The sequence below is a fragment of the Hydractinia symbiolongicarpus genome, chromosome 7, assembly GCF_029227915.1.
Source record: "Hydractinia symbiolongicarpus strain clone_291-10 chromosome 7, HSymV2.1, whole genome shotgun sequence".
Lineage (NCBI taxonomy): Eukaryota > Metazoa > Cnidaria > Hydrozoa > Anthoathecata > Hydractiniidae > Hydractinia > Hydractinia symbiolongicarpus.
The window spans coordinates 9,009,261-9,032,462 of NC_079881.1; the positions used below are offsets into that span (position 1 = coordinate 9,009,261).

Consider the following 23,202-nt stretch of genomic DNA (forward strand, 5'->3'; position numbering starts at 1 on the left):
GGTCGAAAATCGCGAGCCCTGTTTTTAGAAAGCGGCATTCAAAAACGGCGGTACTTCTTACACAATTTAGGCGTCAGAATAATTTTTTGGCTACGTGTTCTAGAAAGCAACGCCAAGATGAGATGAGATAAACAAGTGCATCCTAACTTTGAAAGTCTGTGCGAAAATGGGAGATTAGAATCTCTTAGCAACAAGACATAAGGGAATCTTTCAATCAATGTATTTCTTATTTTTTGTTTGACAGTTTTAAAGATAAAGAAGCATGAAAGCTGGATATGCTTTTTGATGACTTATACCTCTAAGCTTTGTTAGCCCAAAATCTCACTTTAAAACAAATTTTGTAGTCCCTTGCGAAATGGAGATAGAGAGATTCCACTGTATTATAAACGGTAGCACATATCAAATACAAAATTAATCACTATTTAACATATAAATTTTGGCAGTCACTTTTTGCCGACTGATTAAAGTTTTTTTTCCAAACCGAACTCAAAAATCAAACAGATAGTTATAAATTTTACTGACTTTTTTATATAAAGGTCAAGTTGAACTCATTTCAATTCGAACTCCTACAAATAGCATAATTACTGTCGCAAAATAAAGATGGGGCAATTGGCTGAAACAGATTAGCTTCGTGCTGTTGGAAGTCGCGAAGAAATAAAAGATTTTTATTAAGAGTTTAACCTGAAATAGAATTCTGTGCTATTGTTAAAAACAGATGATTCTTACAAAACATACCTAGTACCCTTACAGCTTGTTACACGTTTGAAAGAATATTTTTTTTTATTTAGCATAATTTGACCAACTGGACTCTTAAAATTGTAAAATTTAATCCGCATATAGTTTGAGGTCCCTAAATGATTAGAATTACACTGAGCGAAGAATAGTAATATAAATGTTGCTTAAACAAGAAAAAAGACAACACAATGTTTATCATAAAAGTTGATATTCTGAAATCATATTCACATAAGCTTAAAAGTTAAGCCGTGACAGCTGCCGGTGCTGGTTTGCCACCTGGAGCATGGTTCTTAGCCAAGTAATCAGTATATTCTTGATATGGTGTCTTGGAGAATTGAGTTTCGGCCCACATGTCTGGAGTCAAGTAAGAATATGTACGAGCAATAGCAAGATATGTTGCCATAGCTAAAAAAAATAATAAAGTTCAAATACACTAATTTTAATTTTTGTGAGGGATAAAAAGCGTGGTGCCTAACTTACCAAAGTTACCAACAGTAGCTGTGGTACCACACGAGCAAGTGTAACAATCCTGAATACCAGCCATCTGGAGTAATTTTTTGGATACACCAGCAGCAACAATGCCAGTTCCACGAGGAGCTGGAATAAGACGCACTGTAACGGATCCACATTTCCCAGTCACCTGAATTCACAAGAGTAATAAAATATAGAATTTACAATGCAAAACTTATCAATGCCAGTAGCTCAAAACGTTTGGGTGACTGGGCATTGATAAGAGTAAGGGCTGCCACGGTTTCACAGTCAAATTTTCTTAAATTTGGCCAGCCCTATGGGTGAGAATTTAACCTATTGAAAGACAGTAAATTTTTATGAGAAAAACGGGATTTAAGAACATTTTCCCAATGAAATGTAGAATATTTGAGGGATTTAAAGGCAATCCTACGGGTGATGAACAAACTAAGACAAAACGTAGTACAAAAGAATTTGAAATGTAGCAACCCGATAATGGCAATAAAAAATTCTTGTGACACAACAAGTGCTTGTGCAGTTTCAATTTTGCCAAAACTGGTGTTACTTTTAGAGTTGTTACAAATATTCAGAAGTCTGGAACTCATTTGTATTTTGATTTTAATGTACAATATATTATTTTTCTGTTAAAATTAGGAAATTAGTTGCACAATAATTTAACCACTAGTGATTCTAAAGTGTTTTAATTTATTTGATGATGATGATGATGACTGAAAACACTTTCTTTTCTATGGTACGATTTCATCTGCTCTTCTATGCAAGAAAAATCACTTTTAAGCATGCGAGATCACACTTTAAAATTCTTAAAAAACAACACTTTAGATTGATTAGATGATGGCTGCTGTCCAGCAGATTTTAGCTAATTAACAGAAAATTTTTGTTTCAGCTGAGTTGTTAGTTCCTGCATATTCCACCTGAAGTTCTTATTTTTACTTATGTACTATTGTGCACAAAAAATCATGTCACAAAGAACTAAAAAATTAGTTTTAATAATGAATGTGAGCTTCCGTGGAGCCTGTAAAAACTACAAATACTGTTTTTCAGGATTTGAAGAAGCGTTCGGGTATTATAGGCCTTACAGTATAACGTTTCCTGAAAAGGGAAACATCATCATGAAACCTGTCCATGTGTAATGCCAATACAATTATTAAGACAAATAAAACAAGACTCACCTTGCATGGCACTGTGTGCACATCACCAATTTTGTTACCCCAATATCCTCTTCTGACAGGGATAATTGACAGCTTAGCTTGGATTATGGCACCTCTAATTGCAGTGGCAACTTCTTTAGAGCACTTAACACCAAGTCCAACATGTCCATTTTGGTCACCAATTGCAACAAAAGCCTTGAAACGAGTACGTTGACCAGCTCTGGTTTGTTTTTGGACAGGCATGATTTTTAAGACCTCGTCCTTCAATACACTTGGGGGAAGGAAATAATCAATTATTTCAAACTCTTTGATTGGTAATGAATACAAGTATATCTGCTCCAATGTCTTGATTTTGCCATCCTTGACAAGACGACCAAGTTTGGTGACTGGTGTCCATACTTTTTCTTCTGCTTTACCTCTTCCTCGGCCACGACCACGTCCTCTTCCTCGGCCACCCCTGCCTCTACCAAAACCACCACGACCTCTACCACGTTCACCGGCTGATCCTGCGTCTGCCATTGCTAAACCACATGAAATATTTTTTCATTACACAAGTTTGCATATATATAATAAAAAGATTTGGAACGTTTGGAAATAATATTATGAAAACACTTTTACCTTTTTAATTATGAAGTATTTATAAGCAAATTTTTGTAATTGTCACGCAGTAGTTTACACCTACAGAATTGTTTGAAAGTTTCAAAACAGCACAAAAAGATGTTTTATACTGAATAACGACTTTCAAATACTATCTGGCACATAGGAAGAACAAGTTGCAATTCAGTGTCAACTAATTGGCAAAATGCCAGTTCATAGAGTGCTAAAGTGCTAAATGAATTAAACAAGAAGCTTGTAGACAAATACTGTCACAGAAGTGTTTTCATATAACGTTTGATTAAATGACGAACTGGAAGCATCTTTATGGCTGGATTAAAGCATGTTATATTTCAATGTGTTTTATTTGAAATTTGAGAAATTCATTGTGGAGTTTTAAGCTTTTACAGGGCAACAAAGGAAAATATTGTTGATTTTTGTACAAGAGAAACGGTCACATACTGCTCTTAAGCTAGAAAATTAGCCTTTTAGCCGTTTTCTAAGTGTTGAATGTTTATTTTAATATAAAATTAGAACCAGCCCTACTTTTATGTGGAATCCCTAAAAATACTTGAGATTTGATAAATTTATAATTTGACTTATTTTCCAGGTACTTAAAACAGGGATTTGTACTGCCCATACTACAAGATCCATGTTTGTGAAATTATAAAGACTACAGAAACAAGTCAAGAAAAATCTTTTTTTTCTAAGAATTCAAAACTCCCTTCAACAAAACACTGCAGACTTGAGAGTAATTTTTTAAAAAAAGCCAAACAATCGCCAATACACCCAGACTTTTTATATGTTTGCAGCTGATCAATACCCTTGTAAGAATAATACTTTTGAGCAAAATTAATAAGATTTAAAGAAACATAACGTGATATTTGAAAACAATAATACAAAATTGGTGAACTTGAATATAAGTCTATGTAGACCATATATAAAAATATAGCTGATATATTATGATTAGTTGGTGTAGTAATCAAATAAGGGTTAAAATGTGCATCTATCAGATAAATCGTCCAGATTAACTATATTTAGATTTAAGTTCCTCAACATGTGTTATGTAATCTGCTTTTGCAGATTCTTGAGAAGTGCCTTTTCTGGCATCCCACGCATCCCATTTTGCTTTGCCAGTAAAATCGAGCATTCCTGGACGAGCTGTATTACAGTCGCCTATTGTAGCTTGCTTGTATAAGGAGTATGTTTTCAGCATTTCCTCGTCTGTTGGTCTTTGAGTTAATTTTTTCACTTCCTCGGCAGCAGTGTTAAATGCATCATCAGACATTTTACAAGAATGTTCAGAGCTCCCTACACCCTATGGTAAAAACAAAGCTATCAAATCATTACGTTTTTCCGTCGGTTGTAAGAAGCTCTGAAGCAAGCCTGTTAGATACAAACTCGTGAAACACATAATTTGATGCTACGTTTTATTCAAAAACAGCACGTCATATAAAATAAAAAAAATATTAACGCCTAAAATGAGGAACGTCTTCTACTTTTTTAAAAGGCCTTTGCAATGACTGCGAAGATAAATAATGATTAAAATGCAGTGTTACAACTTACGTGTATTCAGATGATGTTTCTCTGCGAAAGAACGATTTTCTACAATCTGAAGATTAAGGAGTTTCGCAATGCATGTTCAGAGTTCTGATTGCTTAAAGGTCATACGCTAAAAAGCAATAAAGCCTGGGGAAGAAATTGGGATTTATTTGATAAAAGAATTATAATGTATTATTTTGGTAATTAATGTCAGAATAGTAATTAACTCCAAAAGTATAAACACCTACATATCCAGAAAATTATGACTAAACTTACATCGCAAAGTTTAATTAAAAGTTAAAAGTAATAAATATTGAACTTGACCAGGTTAACACAAATTGCCAGTGGATGCTAAAAATTATGTAATCAAAATGGCGACCCCGGCACCGACGAGGACGACGAGCAAAGCAAAATTAGAAAAAATTCAACAAAAATTTAAGAATTCTGTTGAAAATGGAAAATTCTATGAGGCTAGTCAAATGTCTAAAACTTTATTTTATAGGTAAGTGTCTTATTGTTGTAGTGGGCTTTTGAAACAAAACACAGTCGTAAATCAGTAAAATAGTATATTCTTTCGTAGAAAGATTTAACACATCTTTAGTTGTGTCAGGTGAGAAGTATTTATGTAACATTATTTGCTTCTGTCAATTCGTTTTGATGGCATCAAGTTTCTGTTTTGTCCTTAGCTAACCAGCCAGCTAACCGAGAGAACTTACATTCAGTTTCTTGTCTACTTCCCTCTAGCTCTATGTGTTTGAGCACCTGTATTACTTAACTATGAGTTGCATGCAAGAGTGTGGCTTGTAATTGTTTTGATTTTCCATCAAGAACAATGAACATTCGCACGCATATACACAGGCAAAAAATATAAAGAGCAAACCCTCAGCAGGAGCTGTCACTACAGCTGTTTCGTAGCAGACAAAAATGTTACAAAAAATTATTCGATTTACCCTCTCCTCAGTTAAAACAGGATATCTCTAGAAAGAAATGAGATTTTTATATTCTGTAAAAAGAATAGTAATCTCAGACAAATTGTCCAAATTATTGAAAAAAAAAATTAGACACCTGTCTGAAATTAGTAAATTTAGGCCACAATGTCTAAAAATGTCTTAAAAATTAACATTAAGATGAATGTCTTCCACGATATCTTTGGAATAAAATTAAGAAAACATGTTAAGAGAAGTATGTGAAAAGTGGCCTTCAGAGCCTCAATATGTGCTTAAAGTTTGTTTATTAACTAAATAAAAAACATTACTTTGGATTCTAAGACCATTAAAGACCATGTAGATGAAAATGTGACATCTATATATTAAATAAAACGTCATTCAGAGTCAACAGTTTCAACAAATTTCAGTTGGTAGAAAATACCTCAAGTTGTGCATAAATAGTTTATTTATTATATACATTAAATATATACAAAGCAATCATTTTGTGTTTCTTTATAAATTATATAAAATAGCACCCAATCTTGTGATAAAGCCAAGATTAGCTAGCTAGCTCTAAACATCTTTAATTTCCGCAAATTCATCTTGAGTATACAGCTGTATACTCTAATCTGTATACTGGCCTGTGGTTGGTTAACTGATATACAGTACCGCCTGCATGTAACTTTACATGTATGTGATAGTTATCACCTTCGCAGGAGCTTTTGGTAGCGTCAGAACTTTCGTTGTTATTGTTTACCTATTGTTTAATACATGAGCTATTTTTGCATTTTAAAAACAATAGAGTTCATGTCTTGTTCGCAAAATTTAATTAGCTCATGTGAACTGCGTGTGTCCAATTCTTATATTTAATTGCTATAGTCGTCAAGAGATCACGAAAGAAAATATAATTTAACCAAGATTTAAGTATCTGTTTTTACTCACGAACGTCAATGGTAAACCATTCATTTATAAATTTTTAAAACGTGATAGAAATGCTTTTTTTACATTGCGTTTTAAAATTTAAGAACAAAGGGCGGCGATAGAAAAGCTTTTTTAGATCGTATTTTAAAAGTTTAAAAAAGAAAAGCCAGAATGGAAATGCTTTTTTAGAACGCGTTTTAAAATTTAAGAACAAAGAACGCGATAAAAAACTTTTTTAGTTCGCATTTTTAAAGTTTAAGAACAAAAACGGCAACGCAAATGCTTTGTTAGATTGCATTTAAAAAATTTAAGAACAAGGAACGGCGATAGAACTACTTTTTTAAAAGTTTAAGAATGAAAAACAGTGATAGAAAAGCATCGTGTTTTAAAAGTTTAAGAAGAACGCCGATAGAACTACTTTTTTGGATTGCATTTTAAAAGTTTAAGAACGAAATTTAATTTGTTTTTGAAATCTTATCATGAAGGGAAAAGTCTTCAACGTAGGGTTTTGCCATTTGCATTGTTAAACGTTGGTTTTTATAAGAAGAACTTTTAAAAGCTTCGCATGTTAAAAAATAAGATTCAATGATAAAAAGTTTGAAAATGTAGCAGCATTAGTTTTTTTTAAATATTAAGACCATTGGATTTCAAAAACACAAAATCAATTTAATGATTTAATTTTAACGTGTTATGTTCGTTCATTTTTCTAAAATAATATATTTCAATAGCCTTCGTGATCTTTAACATTTTTAAACAATAACATGTATGTTACATGTGACAACAAAAGGATTCATCAAATCTTATTGTTATGACTCGCGCACGACAATAACAATAGAAAGCAATTAAGTTCGTGTGTAAACAAAAGATATGTGAGGGTTCTTTATGTAGACATGAGATCGTTACATGAGGTCGTAAAACTTGCGTACATGTAAATTTACATTCAGGCGGTACTGTAGTTGCTAGTTCAGACTCTTAGTTCTCGTTTTTGGGGTTCACGAGTTAAATGTTTTCTCACTTGTAGTTAATATTAAAAAAATATCATAGCTCCATCAAGCAAAATAAAAATGTAACCACAAAGGTAATGCAGAATTAAAGTAGATTTCATACAGCTGCATTTTTCTGCTCTTAGTTGAATTCTAGAATTGACTAAAAAGCTGAAAATAAACGTTTTAACCAGGGACAAAAAAATCAAAAATGGTGGTCCTAAAGAAAAATCCCGGGTCCAGGAGTATGTGTTGTACTACTATTGGTGGTATAAGTATAAAACAATATTTTCTTATGGTGGTTGTAAACCCCTTTTTTACTACAAATAATATTCCAAGGGCCTCCAAAGCCAACACCCTCTTTGTTACATTCTAAACATGGATGTTGAAATGTTGAAATTAAAATTTGATCTACCAGTCCATATACTGCTGAATAAATAAATAATTCTGCTGAAAATTTGTCCCCAAATTTAATATCTATTGCACACATAAAATTCCACTAACATGGGCAAATCTTCTTTTGCCATTACATAACTAAAGCTAAATCTTGATCAAGTTAGCATATACATGGCATTGTTGGAAGGAAGAAGTTTTGTTTTAGGGACGTTTTGTAAGAATTGGGAGGGCAGAGGGCGAAAATTTCCCAGTAAATCCAATGGCAATGAGCAAAATTGGAGGGTTGTTGTAAAAAGGGTAGGGTTACTCTATATTCCAAAAAATTATATTAAAAAAACTGCTTTCTGGTGTTGAATATGATTTCAAACATAGTTTGTTTGCATTACATATCCATTACAAGATGAAGATAATAGCTTCACCTCAAAATAATAGGAAATATTGAGGAATATACCCTGTCTATTATTTTCCGCAGGATCGTTGCTTCGATGTGGAGTCCTGGAGTATTTAGTGCTCCTGTCCAGCTACGCAGACCCCAGTTCCACACTCTGCCAGACAACTGCCTGCAACATCTCCCTAATTTTCCTCAAATAACTTGGGTTAACGCAGGGCTATGGTAACATTCACTCGCCTATATTGAATCATCGTTAAGGGGAATTAAATCCTGGTCTTTGGCACAAGGTGCAAGAGTTATAAGCACTAAGCTGTGCCACCATATACTTCAGAAGAGAAAAAGGGTTCGGTTTCCTAATAATAGACGGATTGTTTTAAAAATAAGGTGTTTTGAACACTGTCAACTATGCATAGACTTACATTTATAAAGTAGTCGATAAGCCTGTGGAAAAATGCACTTAGGCAGAAGAATAATTAAAAGGATCCTATAATTTGAATTTTGATGATGTCAGCAATGTATTTTGATAACTAAAATATTGTTTTGAAGAAATTTGTTTACTCATTGCCTTTACTTTGTAGAGCTTTAATTGCAGATCAAGAAAATTTATAGAATTGTGTGTATTTGAAGAACGATAAAAAATAACTGATGTCACTAACCTATTTCCAATTTATTTGGCCTCAACGTTATAAATGCATTGTAATGTTAATTCTTAATTTATGTTAAGCTTGAGTATACAAAAAGGTGTGATATTTTAAAATGCTTTTAATTTACCAAACTTTATTTTAATATATATTTTTAGAAAGCTGATATGATTTTCTATATAATGGAATAAAATGGCATAAATAAAAATACCATTCTTGTCTTGTATTTAGACTTTAACTAATTAACACATGTACATATTGCATAACCCATTGTATTGAATTATTTACAAATGAAGGGCATCAACAATAAGTTGCTTAATATATATGCAGCATAGGGTTTTTAAAAGCTGTGTGAATTTGTTACAAAAAAGTGTCTGTCTGTAACAGGCAAAATGGGTGCTAGGTGGATTTTCCCACAGGCTGATGGACTAATCCTATCTAATATTCTTACTCTTGCAAAGGCTAAATTCACTTCATGTACAAAAGTTCTATACATTTTTAAACCTGGATTTGGAAAGTTTTATGTGAACAATCCATTGCATTATCTGTATTTTCAAGATTTTTTGTTTCAGATATAAATCGTTAAAGCAGTATGATGTAGCAGAAACAATACTTTATGAAAGTATTCTTACATTACTCCAACATGAACAGGTTAGTACAAGTATTAGTCTGTGAATTGCATTGAGAGCTGTTTTCCATTTCTTTTAAATGTTTTTATTTCTTTTGAGGTGCAAGTCAAGGTAGCCTTTCAAGTTGTTTGATTTTTGCATTATGCCTTCTTCCAAATTGAAACATCCTTAAATAACTTTTGCCTGTTGTTATTTTGTCTTTACTCGGCCAAAATAAATTATTTCCAGCTTCAAAAGAAAGTTAAGTTATCTCAAGTTTACACTTCGATCATGCTCTTGCATCACAAGATGTTGACACATAATTCAATTTTGCATTTGTTGGTAGCATCATAAACATCTATAGAACTCTGTGTATATCTTACAACACCATTTTCTCCTTTGTTGTATGAGATGTTCTTGATAGGGAATTGGGCTTAGAGAAAATTTTGTTTTTTTTATCTTACAAGATTTATTTTTGTCAATTGGGTCCCAAAACGTTTTTTCAGAGACTTATTTTTGCCAATATTGCAAAAATAAATACCTCATAAATTAATCCTACATAATGTATTTTTCTATGGTAAAGAAAAGGTGCCACAAATTCTTTCATTTTGGAATGATTTAAAAAACTGCTCCATTTTTAATTAGGTGAGTATGTTCAATACAAATAACAAAATTTGAAAGAACAAACTTAAAAGGGAACAACATGCAAAAATTATTTTTTGATATATTGTCAAAAATGGGTGATATATTTCAAGAAATAACAAAGTGCAACTTAATTATGTCTGTTTTTACCTTGATAAGAGCAATTTCTTTGCCAGCAATATGCCTTTTTTCAACGGGACGCGTAAAAACAAGAAGACTGGGAATAGTAACAAAAATGACGTTGCAAAGTGCAACAAGTAGCAAGCTGCAGCAAGAGGCCTTCAAGAGAAGACATTGAAAAGAAGAGAAGACATTATTGTTATATATATTGTTGTAAATATTTTTTATAAACATGAACCAAAATAACTACGATTCATATTGTCCATTTAAGCGATAGCGAATATTTGCCAGAGTTTTCTACACTTTTCTAACCGACCCTAACCCTAAAGACAGAGAACAAATATTTGAAAGTAAATTTATAAGCACATTAATAAAACCAAAATCCTAAAAGTATATACCAAAAATTAATTTTTCATATTCGTCCAAAAACAACAACAACCCACATTATTTCTCAAATGAACCATAGCCATAAGACTATGGTTCATTTTTCTTTAACTATGAATGAACAAACAGCCTTTATAAAAAAAGCTTGACGTTTTCAAACACTTGATGCATTGTCCCTCTCTCGTTGTAACAAGTTATAATTTGGAAAAAGGTTAAGAAAATGAAATTGTATGGACGAAGAAGAACATTAGCCCATCCTTTTTTTAATTCTTTTCTGTGATGGACCTTGTCTTGGAAAGTTTGCATATTAAATGAGAAACAATTCAGGGGGTAAAAGGAACAAATTTTTCTCGCTAGGAAAGAAGAGTATCACAAAAAATGTGGAATTCAAAACTGTATCTATACTTTTCTCTTTCGGGATCGTGATTTACTTTTGTTTGATGTTCGAGGTGTTGATGACATCGGTTTATCCATTAGCTCACTCTGGCAAAGTAATATGTTTACCACCTGTCAGAAATTAGATTTTTATTCACACAAACTAAAATGCAAGACTCTGCTTATAAGTTGTAAGGAAAGATAATCATAAGTGGCGATCAGGACGAAAATTTAACTTTAAAATGATAAATTTAAAAATGGAAAAGGGAAACAAGCTAGTGAAAAAATATTGGTAAATAAAAGTGAACGTAAATTATACAATGACATGGATTTCATGACCGGTAAATATATGCTAATACAACGAAAACCTTATTTTTTGCATCCAAGAAATCCAGATGAACTTTGTCCTACCATCATATCCCTCTGGAAACAATCGCCAGTGAAGTGTTTTGAATAGATGTAAAAAACAGAATCGTTTGGTGAGGACCCTTTGCTTTTAATCGCTTGCAACCATTTTTTACGAAGTTTGTTGTTAGATTTTTTGAAGGTATCTTAAAACATAGCTCTTTGTAAAACATGGAGCGACTTTTACAACCGAAAGCTGAGCAATTTGGCATATTTAGTATAAAATAAGAAGGAATTGCTAGTAGCTATATAAGATATATTTCATCAAAACTATAAACAATTTAATTTTTTTTTGCTGTAATAAACCAGCTGGTGCAAAGAATTGCACTTTCTGCACTCTGCAACGTCACACATCATTTTCGTCCCAGTCTTTTTTTATGGAATTGGGGGTCGGGATTTCTAGCCGTATTTTTGGATGATAAGGTCTGTATTCTTGGCAATTGGAAGCCATATGAAACAGTAAAACTACTTAAATTTGTTTTCTTATGGTAGTGGTAACAATATATCGAAAAATAACTTTTGCATGTAGTTTCCATCTAAGAGTTGTACAGCAAACCTAAAATTTTATATCTTCTAGATTGAGAGTGCTTTTGAGCTTGCACGATTGTTGGTGTCATTATATAGGGAATCAAAACAAGAGATTACGTCTGAACCTGTTGGTGAGTTAATTATTGAAATATCTTCAATTTTTAAATCGTATTGTTAGCTGGGCACATATACACTTATTCTGCATTAAAAAGTTCAGACCATGACAGTTGTGCCTGTCTTTTCATTTGAAGTTATAACACGATAGAAAAAGGAACAAGACAAGTGTCAAGTTGGAAGAGGTTAAAGTGTAACATTTGGACTTTTTCGAGTTTACTCAACTTGTAGAGTGGCTTGTTATTCTTGAAATTTTTTCTTTTAAAAATGTGAAAAATGCTAGTTGTACCTGTTTACATTTGAAAAATATTATTTTTAGATAAATTAATAAAAATTATATCGTGTTCGAAACCCTCACAAACAAGAAAAGACTTTATACAAGAATCGTTGAAGTATGTGGGTATTTCTTCACTAGATATAATATTTGTTTGTGTTTGTTTTTGAAAATCTCTGTGTGAAGTAGGTTCACGCTTAATATTGACAATTATAAGTAGGAAGTATTGCAGGTCTTAACAAGATTGACGTTATGTGGTACCATTAATTTTATGTGATTTTGAAATAACTTTTATTCCAATTTATCAAGTATTTTTTTTTCTATACAACAATAATATCATCATCAGTGGAATTATTTAGCATCACTAGATAAAACTTGGATATCTATGTAGTCAGTATTTATATTTTCAGTTCAGTACATTATGATTTATTATTTTTTGAGTGGGTTTACCTTATTTCACACAAAGATTTTCTTTCAATGTGTAGGCTTTGCTAAAAAATTTCTCTTGCTTTGTTTGTTTTTTTCCTACCTAATGTTGGCACAGTAAACTGATTAAAGATATATTTAATTCTTAAATCCAAACATGTATTTAAAAGTCTTGTACAAAATCAAGTTGGTTATGTTCTATAGTTATAAAATTTTACACTGTAGTGTTTAAAAAATATTGAATTATTGTGTTTCCTCTTTGACAGTTTCGTTTTCTACTTCATTCTTGTGATTATTCAAATGAATAGACATTTCAAAAGTAAACAGATAAATTATAATAGACATAGGAAGTTAAGTGACATGTCTTGACTTTCTACTTTATTATGATGTCAATAAAAGTTATCATTGTGATTGTTTTGTACAGTATTACAGTATAATTTGTATTTGTCAACATGTAAGTATTCTGATGTTGCACAAAATAGTAAGGTGAATTATGCACACTGCATATAAATGAATATTTTTGTCGTGAAAAATGATTTGGCAAATATCTGCTTATAGGATTAAATTTCTTTATTACATCTTTTTTTGTATATGTAAGTTAACAATAAAAAAATCCAAATGCTCTACCACATGGCTTTCAGTCAGAAGCCAGTTCATCTGTATACTGCTGCTGAAGAAACATTAAAAAATGATTAGAAACTTTTTTCCTTTAAGAGGAGGCACACAAAACACAAATTTTATTGTCTCCACTGTTTGTATTGTTTTTTTGTTTAACAAAGCCTCCCCTGTCCCCCTATCAATAGTTTCTAATTCAATACATTTGTTACTTATTCATCAAAACCAATAGATGTATATTTTTACCATAGCTGGACTGTGCCACTACATAAACATGGACATCCAAGTATTCATCTTATAGTTGCAAATAAGTATTGGGAAGGTATGTTATGAGGTTGAAGTTAAAGCCTTGTTATATTTTTGCATGCAAGATTTTTTGTGTGTTTTCAAAATACCACAGTATCTTGATCCTTTTAATAAGTGCCCCCCTTAGAAAAAGACTTCATTGGTTAAAATAATCAACGTTATTTAACTTGAAAGGTAATATTTGCAGAAACTTTCACTGAAATTTCGTTTTAGGTGAAGTTTTTTTGCCATGTAAGCACCCTTTAGTCACCTTCACCTCCACTATACTAATCACCTCGACTCTGCCACTCCAATCATCCTACCCTTTCCCTGGAATTATAATCCTCTTCATCTGACCTGAAACAAGTTTAGTGAGCACTCACTCAAAGGATGCATGCATTTCTTTAAAATTTATAAGCAATGGTGGTTTTAGTGACACTGAATTATGAAAGGAAGATTTCAGAAAATTCTAGAATCTTATTTACATTTAGAGAAAAACTACCAATGTGCACGGCAACATTTTATATACACTTCTGAAGGCTCACAGTGCGCAGCATTTCTAATCGAATATCATGTTGTGGCAGGCTTCCCTGGTGAAATCGATTTGTTTGTCACACAAGCTGTTCTTCAGTAAGTTGATTTGTGGTAATCTAAATTATGGATACCCATCCAAAAATTGTGTGCTGATTTGATCTATTTCATACCGTGTTGTAATGTATGTGGACAGCTTACTTTTTGTTTACACAAAAGATTTTTATATTTGTTTGTTTACTGTCAGAAGTTTCAGTTATATGTTCATCCAATTTATCATTTTAAATTGGATGCTTTGTCGTTTTTTTTTTCTCAAAAAGGGAAAAAAAATTTTTTTGTTTTGATTTCTTAGAACTACACAATTATATCCATTTATCATCATTATAATTCTATTTAATAATAACTTATGCTCCAAAGAATATGACTTTTAATTTTATAATACATTTAATTCACTTTGTCAATATTTTGATAGTGAAAGTTTGTTATATACTCACTTGTCTTTATGCATGGTTTCACTTTTGAACTTAAATTAAATTGGCTTATATTGTTAAGGTACTATCAATACAAGATTCCACCCATTAGTTATGAGCATCACTTTTCTTTTTAGATACCTATGTCTTCAAAATATCCTGACAGCGAATACAATATTTACTGGCTACACTTTGAAGCATCCTGGAATACAACGAAAAACACGACCATATAAACAGCCACTACTGAACTTCATCGCATTCCTTTTGTTGATTGTTGAGAAGTAAGAATTAAATTTTTTTAAATGTGCAGCTATGTTTGTTTAGTCGTGTATGAAACTAATATGCCAATCTAAACTTCAGTATTCTGTCAAACTGATCAGTATGGATTGTGCTGACGCTTCGTCTGATACTAATACCACTTTTACACTATCAGATATAGAAAGATTGTATCTATACCTTTAGGTTGTTTGTAAGGCAACGATTGACTATGAATTATAAAGGTTTAGTTCTATATGATGCTTTTTCATTTGTATGTAATTTTTTTTGTGTGACTGAAACATATTAAAAGTTTTTAGTGCTGGTCCATTTGCCTTAAAAGTTATCTGATAGCCCTAAAACTATGGCACTATGGCAGCCTTGTTATTGAACGTGTTACTCGAAGTTTACCATTGATTTCTGCTGACGATTAAAGAAAATTATACTTTCTCTTTAAGGGGTAACCTAGAACAATATACAATACTATGTGAACAATACCAACTGTCAATTAACCGAGATCCAACATATCCACTGGTGAGTGTATCAGCTGATCTTTTTTGAACACTGCAGAAGAGAATGGTTAAGAAAGAATTCCAAATAATGGCCTGCAAATTGGATTTTTTCCTTTAACAACTTTCTAAATATGGTTTGGGATTTTTTTTTTTTTATCTAAAATATGGTAAAATGATAATAACAAAAGTAGATACTCTACTTAAAACAGATCGAAATTAAGCATTCTATAGCATGCTTTGTTTTTTTTACTCTTTATTGTGTTTTTACTCATTTGTAGTATTTGGACAAAATTGGACAGCTATTTTTTGGCTTGCCACCACCGAAAAAAGACAAATCTGGTATACAAGGAATGATAGGTATTAAATATGCTGTTTTCTATAAAATGTTGTTTTTTCCAAATAAGTTCATTCAATCAAAGTTTTGCTTGAAGAAAATTACAGACATTATTCGTTTTCCTTTAATTATTCTATACGTGATATTTTTTGTTTTGAAATTGGAGCATTCTGGACCCAGTGTCTGAATGGAACATTAAAATGCATTTTAAACCCACAATTATTAACCTTTTTACTGGAACCTTGATTGCTTGAGAAGTATATCTAGATCATATCTTTACCTGGCGCCTTCGTGCTCACAGACATGAAATTCTTATTAAAACCTCTTACACGCAAATTGGCTTAAGGTTGCCAATGTTCGTAGTACTTACTGCAATGTATATTTTTGTTCACCATGTGTTAATTTTTTTTTCAGGTGATCTTATGGATTCGTTATTAGGGGGAGGCAACACAAGTGACGCTCCCGACATTGCTATGGATATTATTTCAGACGACGTGGATTAGAATGATAGCTTTTAATTTGCATAGTCGTTTTCTAGTTTAAAATGTAATCAACACAGTGTTATTTAACTATATACATGCTTGATTGTGTATTTTGTTAAGTTTAATTTTTATGCCTCCAGTTGCATTCATAAACCAAATTGTAAACACAAACCTTTTTGTTATACAATATGTGATTAATTTAGCGCCCTATAACTTAACGCCCTGTCGCGAAGTAAACACCGCCTTTTATTGAAGTAATAACCGCCCTTTTAAGTAAATTTTTAGTATAATGTTCTACATGCGTGCTAAATATCAGAGCAGCCACAGAACCCGAAAAATTTAGGGAAAAGGTTATAAAAATTTGACAGAAGTACCTAATCTGCTGTGATTTTCATTTTCTAATGTGACATGTTAGAAGGTCAGGAAATTTTTATGAATAGAATTAAAGTGCGACATTTTGTTTTTAAATCTTCTCCTTCAATATTCTCTATTTTTTTTGTTATTTTCTTCAATTTCGACCTGTAATATTAAAAACACGGTACTCCCTCATAGCTTTCAGGTTTTTGGATCTCCTACTTGGTGCTTCTGGAAGAACTTACTTTAAGAAATCATAGTTATTGTTTCTTTCAAGAACACAAGTTTTTTCTCGTGAACAAGAGCATGAATGCAATGGTATTTTTTAAAATATTGATTACAGTAATTTTTTAACGTATTTCTCAGATATCTTCAAAATATTTATACAAGAAAATTAACACTTTTCGCTTCGTATTATTTCTGGTTGGGCGCCATAATGTGAATGTTACCAATGCCGGTGACACCCTTTAAAATTTCTTGAACCTGCAAACAAAACCTTTTTATTTTTGTGGCGCTCAGTTAACTTTTGTTTAATTTTATAATTTAGAGAAATAATATATAAACCATGCAACCATGGTAACATAGAGCATGATGGTAGCACAAACAGGTAAGTGTTGTTTTTTGTTGATCTCTTGTAAATAGAGTAGTTCTTAATTCGATGCAACCGTTACCTTACAATGCACATTTTTTATATGTTTTGCTCTTATGGCCACCGATCTGAAAATAGCTCGATATAAGAATACCACTTACCTTAATGAATGTGGAAGAAAAGATTGTGGGAAAAAAAGAATGCAGATTTAATGTTTGCAAATTCGCCTCGTGTTCGCAAACTTAAATCTGCATTTTTTTAACAAGGTTTTGCAACTTTAATTTCGCGATTTATCTTTTTTCTTGCCTCGTTTATAGTTTTGCTGTAAGAAAAACTAGATGTATTTGTTTTCTTATTCGTTCTAATACAATACATTTCTATTGGTAGGTTGAGCCTTCTCAATTGCATTGATTGGTAGATTAAATCAGCTCGCTTGTAATTGGTAGGATAAATTATCACGGTCATATTGATTGGTTGTTATTAACAATGGAAGTTCTTCACGAAGGTCATCTTGAAAGATGTATTCATGTCTCCGATACAAAAAAAGATTGGAAGAAAGCTTACTTTGTTTATAAAAAACATACGAGGGCTGGTAGCAAAACATTGGAGTTTTTCAAAGACAGTAACTGGAAGCGGCAAGAACCGAAAGGCGTGATCAATTTATTCGCCGGTTACAACGTGCAGATCGTTGATGGTTCAAAAAAGAAATTTCGCTTCGAGCTCACTACTGTGGAGAAGACTTATGAACTTTATGCCTCGTCTGAAGGTGAGCGACAGAAGTGGGTCGATCTCCTCCACGATGGCTTGATAGTAAAAACCTTTAACGTTGTTTTGATACAAAGTCCACCAAACGCTTATTCCTTTATTCGCGATATTCATGGTTCGTCTCAACTACAGATAAGCGAGTCTTCCGTTTCTTTGATATCGACTGGAGCACAGAGTCTTACATGGAAATTCTCCACCATACGCAGATATAAGTCACACAATGGTGCTTTTGTGTTAGAAGTCGGCAGAAAAGCTCAAACGGGGGAAGGAGAATTTAAGTTTGATACTGTCAACCCAGCAGAGTTATTTGATGTGCTCGACAAAGCTGTCAAAGATCGTAGTAAAGCGAAAGGTGTCAGTGATACAACCCCACTCAAGGCACTGCCATCGGCTCTTGAGAGCAGGAAGCCTCTTGCTCCTCCTATGCAACCGTCTGCTTCCATCGTACGTAGACCTTCAGATAAAGCTCCAACAGTTCCGCCACCTCCTCCGCCTGATAAGAACGAATACAGCCACATTCACTCAACAAGTCAGAAATCGCCGACCAATCAGCCTACTGATAACGGCGATTATCATAAATTATTTGCCCATGACAGGTTGGTAAAACATAGAAATTCGGAACCTACGATATCCACACGTGTTGACAAGTCAAAGCAAGTAAATAGTTCTATTTCCCCTGTGGAGGAGAGCGATGAATTGTATATGGATATGTCTGCTTCTAATGAGGAGCTTCAACGTGGTGAAACGCAAGCAGCGCCCAGTCCAAAGCCGCGTCCAAACCCTCCTCCCCGTGTCAGACCAAATGATTTCGGTAGCCCGTTGGCCAAGCCTCTAACGAAAATTCCGCTTTCAAAAACCAAATCCACACCCAGCGACGAAAACACATACGATACGCCGTTATCTCCCAACCGAAGTCAGAGCACGAAAGTAATGGCGAAAACTGAATACGATCATCTGTTCAATCAAAAGCACGTTGTTTCCGATCAATCTGATTATAGTCATTTAAGTCGAAATACGGGAAGTAGTTGTACTAATGTTTCATCCGATTTCAGGCAACCAGCAGCTTCTCCGGTGACAGATGATAATTTTTATGATTCACCCAAATCCGCCATACCTGCCATTCAGCCTTCACCAAAAAAGACACCGGTAAAACCGGCACGATCCGCCCCGATGGCGCCATCACATACGAATTTTAAAGACAGTCGGAAAGGTTACTCGCCTGTTACACCGGGAGGTAACGTTATCTTGAAATTAACTCGAAATAATAGCATTGCTGACAGTCAACCGGTATACGATTCACCTTCACGTCAAGTTGACGCCGAACAAGAAATCGAGGGATATAATAAAGTCGGGGATATAATCCCTGGAGAGTACCATCGTTCGACAGACGCAGACGGGTATGTTCGTGTACCAAGCGATTCGCTTGATGATGAATCAGGGGGGATATATCAAGTTCCACGCGGTGAAAAATCAGGATGAATTTCACATTAAACATACGAGAAACTACTAGTTTAGATCTCTTCTTTAGATCTCGAAATTGTTTTATTTATACCACCACTTAACATTTTAAATTTGAAGTTCAACACATCTTGAAAACTAGCACCCGTTTCTTTATCCCTTTTTTGGTCTGCTTTTAAAAGCTATTCGGAATTGTGTGTTACCACACCAACTCCGATTTTCACCCGGTTTCTTCTCCTAGATATTTAACTCCCTGGATAATTTTTGCTAATACTATTTCGTGTATATAAATAATCTGTTTCATTTTGTTTTAATTTTATTTTACATTTGAATATACTTTTGATAGAAATTTTGATATTTTTCGTAGTAATGTATTTTATATTGTTCACAAGGGTGTGAGCCTGTTGTTTTTCGGTTGCTTAGTTACAGCACCTCCCTAAGGCTTGTTTTTATTTGACTGCATTTTCTGCTATATGCAAATCTGGACAAAAGTTATTATTTCTTCAAAGTGCGCACGAGCAACAAAACCTCGCGAGCTATTTGCACAATAGCGGAGATGCGGTCAAGTGGAAATAAGCCTTAGGGAGATAAACTTTTACAAGGCCAATTTTAGAGCATTTTTCTTGAATTTATTTTTCTCAAAGATATTTTCAAGCAAAATGCGAGCGGTTTGTATTTTTCGTAATAAGAATTAATTTTTTAATAAGAAAACTTTTCTTAACTTTTGCATGAGTTTAATTTCGCGAATCTGGCACAAATTAGCAAAATTTAATTTACGCAAAATATCAAACGCTTAAGGTCATGAGCCAGCGCAAGGATTTCTCTAAAAATTTTACTTATTTTCTTTTATACCATTTTATTTTATATAATATATATAGTTTTTTTTTATTAATGCCAATGAATTTTTGTATATTATAGTTTCGTAGAATTATTTTAACAAAACATGTTGTTTTTCTTTATTGCTTTAGGGAAGAAACTCCCTGGCAGAAGTAAATTTTCATGGTTTTTGACTTTGACAATAACATTTAAAATTTAAAACGAAATTAATCGGCGAAAAGTGACTAAATTATGTCAAAATTGACTAATTTTTATTTTTTTTTCAGCCACTTTTTTTACCAAAACAGTATTGGGATTAGGTGGGAAAAAACTTTTGAGTTGAGCAAAATGGCGTGTTTTTTTTGTGTTTTTTTTCTATGAAATATTGGCATAAAATGAAGTTAAATTACCGCGAAAGTTCCTTCTCTTAAAGTAACCTTGGTCGATGTTAGTCGATGTGCATCTCCGCGCTCGGTTGATTTTTATGACAAACAGCGATACAACTCCAATCTTTTTTTGATAAAATTCTGGCCACTTCTTTATACATCACATAAAGATGCACCATCCATTGAGCATAAATAATAGGCCTTCATCTAACTGCAGCATGATTTCAGTTGTATACCAATCATTAAACTGTCTACAAATATATTTTTTTGCATTTCTATTGATGGTTTAAATTCAGAGGTTGAAGTAAGAGGGTCATATTAGAAGAAACGCAAGTAATTTCAATGTTTTGCTTCATAAAGATCCAAAACCTGCGATATTATCTCTGCCCTGTAAATACATCCGTTATAAACATGGCCTTTTGATCCAACCTCGAACCCAGGGCCTGTAGCGTTTTTTGATGGTTTCATCTTCATATCAAAAAACGCTACAGGCCCTGGGTTCCAGGTTTCTTTTTAATCGATTGACAGTTTTTCATCACTTTGTTGACTTTATGGCTTCAAAACTTTAATCAATTTGCACGCTTCATTTTCGTTGCTGTAAAGGGTTTTATTGAAGCCCAAAGAAAATCCCTTAGGGAATTTAAATCGCGGATGAAACTTCGTAGAGCGATCGTTTCGGCATTTTTTGCTGCAATTGTAGTTCTACCAACACAGGTACGTACATCTGAAGAATAATTTTCGCGTAAAATTTGATTTTTATAAAAGGAAACAAAAGCAGCCTTAGCAAAAAGATGAAATTTGTAAACCATACAATGCAGTGTCTTCGTTTCGCTCTCCCTGAAACAAATTGCGTTACACAATTGGGGCACGTGATATTTTTAGAAAAAGCGTTGTGAAGAAAAAAAAATGCCAAGAGATGATTTTTCTATGGATTTTCAATAAATTTAGTTACTATCACATCACTGTAACATATAAGTTTACAAATATGCATCCTCATCAAAAAGTCACATGCATTCCTCTGGTCACCTTGCTTGTTTTCATCAAGCCACTCTCTCGCAGTCAGAATCATTTTCAATTCCCTGGTCACATTCACATCTGCTTGCATATTTTGAGGCTCCTGAAATCACACGTGCATTTTTGGTCTACATATCGGTCTACATTTTCCACCATCGGATCGATGTCGCTGAACGGCTCATGGCATGGTAACTCCGACAGAACTTGTTCAACTTAATTTTGCAGATTAGGTCAAAATCCACAAAATCCCTGAAATTTAATCTCCCTCGAACATTTTTTCCAATAAAGTACCTGTTTTTATTTTAGGCTGAACAAGCTGCAAAACATATACATCCGATAACTTGATTAAAGTCCCATGATCTTCTTTAATCTAAATTTAACGGAATTAAATTTCGCGGTATTTGCGTTTTAGGGGTTTCAGGTATAGCGAGACCTTTAAATAACTTTTTATGCGCCTGTTTTATCTCGACACTTTTCAAACGACTTTTCAAGCTCTGTCAGCTTACATCACTTTTGATCTTAGCATTTTTGTTCAAACCTTTTGAAAAAACTTTGTGTGATGAGTGGGAAGAAGAATATGACTTTTTGCATATCGGCTATACACGCCGTTTTATTATTACTAGTGCAGTGTAAAAAACGTGGGTAGGCGACCACCAGCGGGTTGTACACGAATTTCTGAATGTATGCATTTATCATATGCGAGATTTTTCAAGTGCGAAATATTCAAATCCCCGAAATTCGCGAAAGTTATTTTCACAAAACTGCGTAAGAGTTGTCTACCTGAGAGAATACGCGTGAGTTGATGGAGATAATGCTTCCTTTTATGGAGCTATTTAACTCCGTCATTCTTCGCCACTCATTTAAAAAATGGTGTAGACGTTTGCAGCGAGTCGAGATTTCAGTCCCTTCACCGCTGGTGGGACCACCTTCAGGCGGTTGATTAGTTTATTATAAGTTTTCAATTTTTTATTCAAACTGTGTTGTCAAAATCTTCGTCCACAAGGTTTTGTCACGGATACTTGTGTTTCTATTGTGACTGTCTTGTGTTCCATTGTGACCCTAAGCTGGTAATTACGGAGGGGAGTGTATGTTCTAAAAAGGGTTGGTAGATTCCCTGGGTCTTTAAAATGGGACAGGGTACTAATAATAATATTATCTTTTATTAAAAATTCCATTATTAATGAGGTTCCTACGAGGTGGGTCCTAGTGCAATCATCTTATGTCTATGGTACAAATAACTACTAAAACTCCTATTTCAGCTACAGAAGCCGTACAAGCATAGCAATCTTTGGACTTGACAACCGCCTAATATCATCCTACTTTCATGCTGAACATTTTTTGTAGCCTCTGAAATGACTGAGCCTTGTAAAGCAAACGCTCTAAGTAACGCACAAGTAGCTATTTGTGAGGAAAAATAGCAAATAAATTTTGACATTAGTTTAACATGCCTAAAACACCAACATGTGCCCAAGTGTCATGAAAACCTTAAAATCACAACCTTGTCCCCAGGGGTTTTCACGTTTTTTTTTATTTTACATAGTATCTTTTCAAGGTTACCTTCCAATGTAAAAGAAAATAAAAAACAGAGAATTTCTATCAGCAGAAGCGAAACTATAAGATAAGAAAGTTGTATAATGGTTTTCTCGACGGATACTTCTGCTCCACATCGTTGCTTTAAAATTATTCAGTCGAGC

At 33.3% G+C, this 23,202-nt stretch overlaps 3 protein-coding genes across 3 annotated transcripts; 2 read left to right on the forward strand and 1 right to left on the reverse strand.

The window, feature by feature from the left end:
• Nucleotides 1-926: 926 nt before the first annotated feature.
• On the reverse strand, nucleotides 927-4,656 carry LOC130649147 (40S ribosomal protein S2-like). The gene is made up of 4 exons (XM_057455373.1): nucleotides 4,533-4,656; nucleotides 2,394-2,893; nucleotides 1,216-1,375; nucleotides 927-1,140 (listed from the first exon to the last, which is right to left on the reverse strand). Exons 2-4 carry the CDS (start codon nucleotides 2,889-2,891, stop codon nucleotides 977-979), a joined length of 822 nt encoding a protein of 273 aa, XP_057311356.1. The 5' UTR covers nucleotides 2,892-2,893; nucleotides 4,533-4,656; the 3' UTR covers nucleotides 927-976.
• A 39-nt stretch (nucleotides 4,657-4,695) lies between these two features.
• Nucleotides 4,696-16,297, forward strand: LOC130649146 (Golgi to ER traffic protein 4 homolog). The gene is made up of 10 exons (XM_057455372.1): nucleotides 4,696-5,010; nucleotides 9,339-9,417; nucleotides 11,878-11,959; nucleotides 12,262-12,334; nucleotides 13,509-13,579; nucleotides 14,034-14,172; nucleotides 14,681-14,824; nucleotides 15,257-15,332; nucleotides 15,589-15,667; nucleotides 16,059-16,297. The coding sequence occupies exons 1-10, from the start codon at nucleotides 4,880-4,882 to the stop codon at nucleotides 16,145-16,147; spliced, it is 963 nt and encodes a 320-aa protein (XP_057311355.1). The 5' UTR covers nucleotides 4,696-4,879; the 3' UTR covers nucleotides 16,148-16,297.
• A 774-nt stretch (nucleotides 16,298-17,071) lies between these two features.
• LOC130648475 (insulin receptor substrate 1-B-like) lies at nucleotides 17,072-20,059 on the forward strand. Its single transcript, XM_057454527.1, has 3 exons — nucleotides 17,072-17,087; nucleotides 17,336-17,393; nucleotides 17,492-20,059. Exons 1-3 carry the CDS (start codon nucleotides 17,072-17,074, stop codon nucleotides 19,311-19,313), a joined length of 1,896 nt encoding a protein of 631 aa, XP_057310510.1. The 3' UTR covers nucleotides 19,314-20,059.
• The last annotated feature ends 3,143 nt before the right edge of the window (nucleotides 20,060-23,202 follow it).

Excerpts from the sequence above, each read along its gene's own strand:
- LOC130649147 (XM_057455373.1), bottom strand. The coding sequence starts at position 2,891 with ATGGCAGACGCAGGATCAGCCGGTGAACGTGGTAGAGGTCGTGGTGGT. Across the intron at positions 1,376-2,393 it reads TGCACACAGTGCCATGCAAG|GTGACTGGGAAATGTGGATC; the intron begins GTGAGTCTTGTT and ends TTGTGAATTCAG. Across the intron at positions 1,141-1,215 it reads AGCTACTGTTGGTAACTTTG|CTATGGCAACATATCTTGCT; the intron begins GTAAGTTAGGCA and ends TATTTTTTTTAG.
- LOC130649146 (XM_057455372.1), top strand. The coding sequence starts at position 4,880 with ATGGCGACCCCGGCACCGACGAGGACGACGAGCAAAGCAAAATTAGAA. Across the intron at positions 5,011-9,338 it reads TCTAAAACTTTATTTTATAG|ATATAAATCGTTAAAGCAGT; the intron begins GTAAGTGTCTTA and ends TTTTTGTTTCAG. Across the intron at positions 14,173-14,680 it reads GTCACACAAGCTGTTCTTCA|ATACCTATGTCTTCAAAATA; the intron begins GTAAGTTGATTT and ends TTTTCTTTTTAG.
- LOC130648475 (XM_057454527.1), top strand. Across the intron at positions 17,394-17,491 it reads GCCTCGTTTATAGTTTTGCT|AATCAGCTCGCTTGTAATTG; the intron begins GTAAGAAAAACT and ends ATTGGTAGATTA.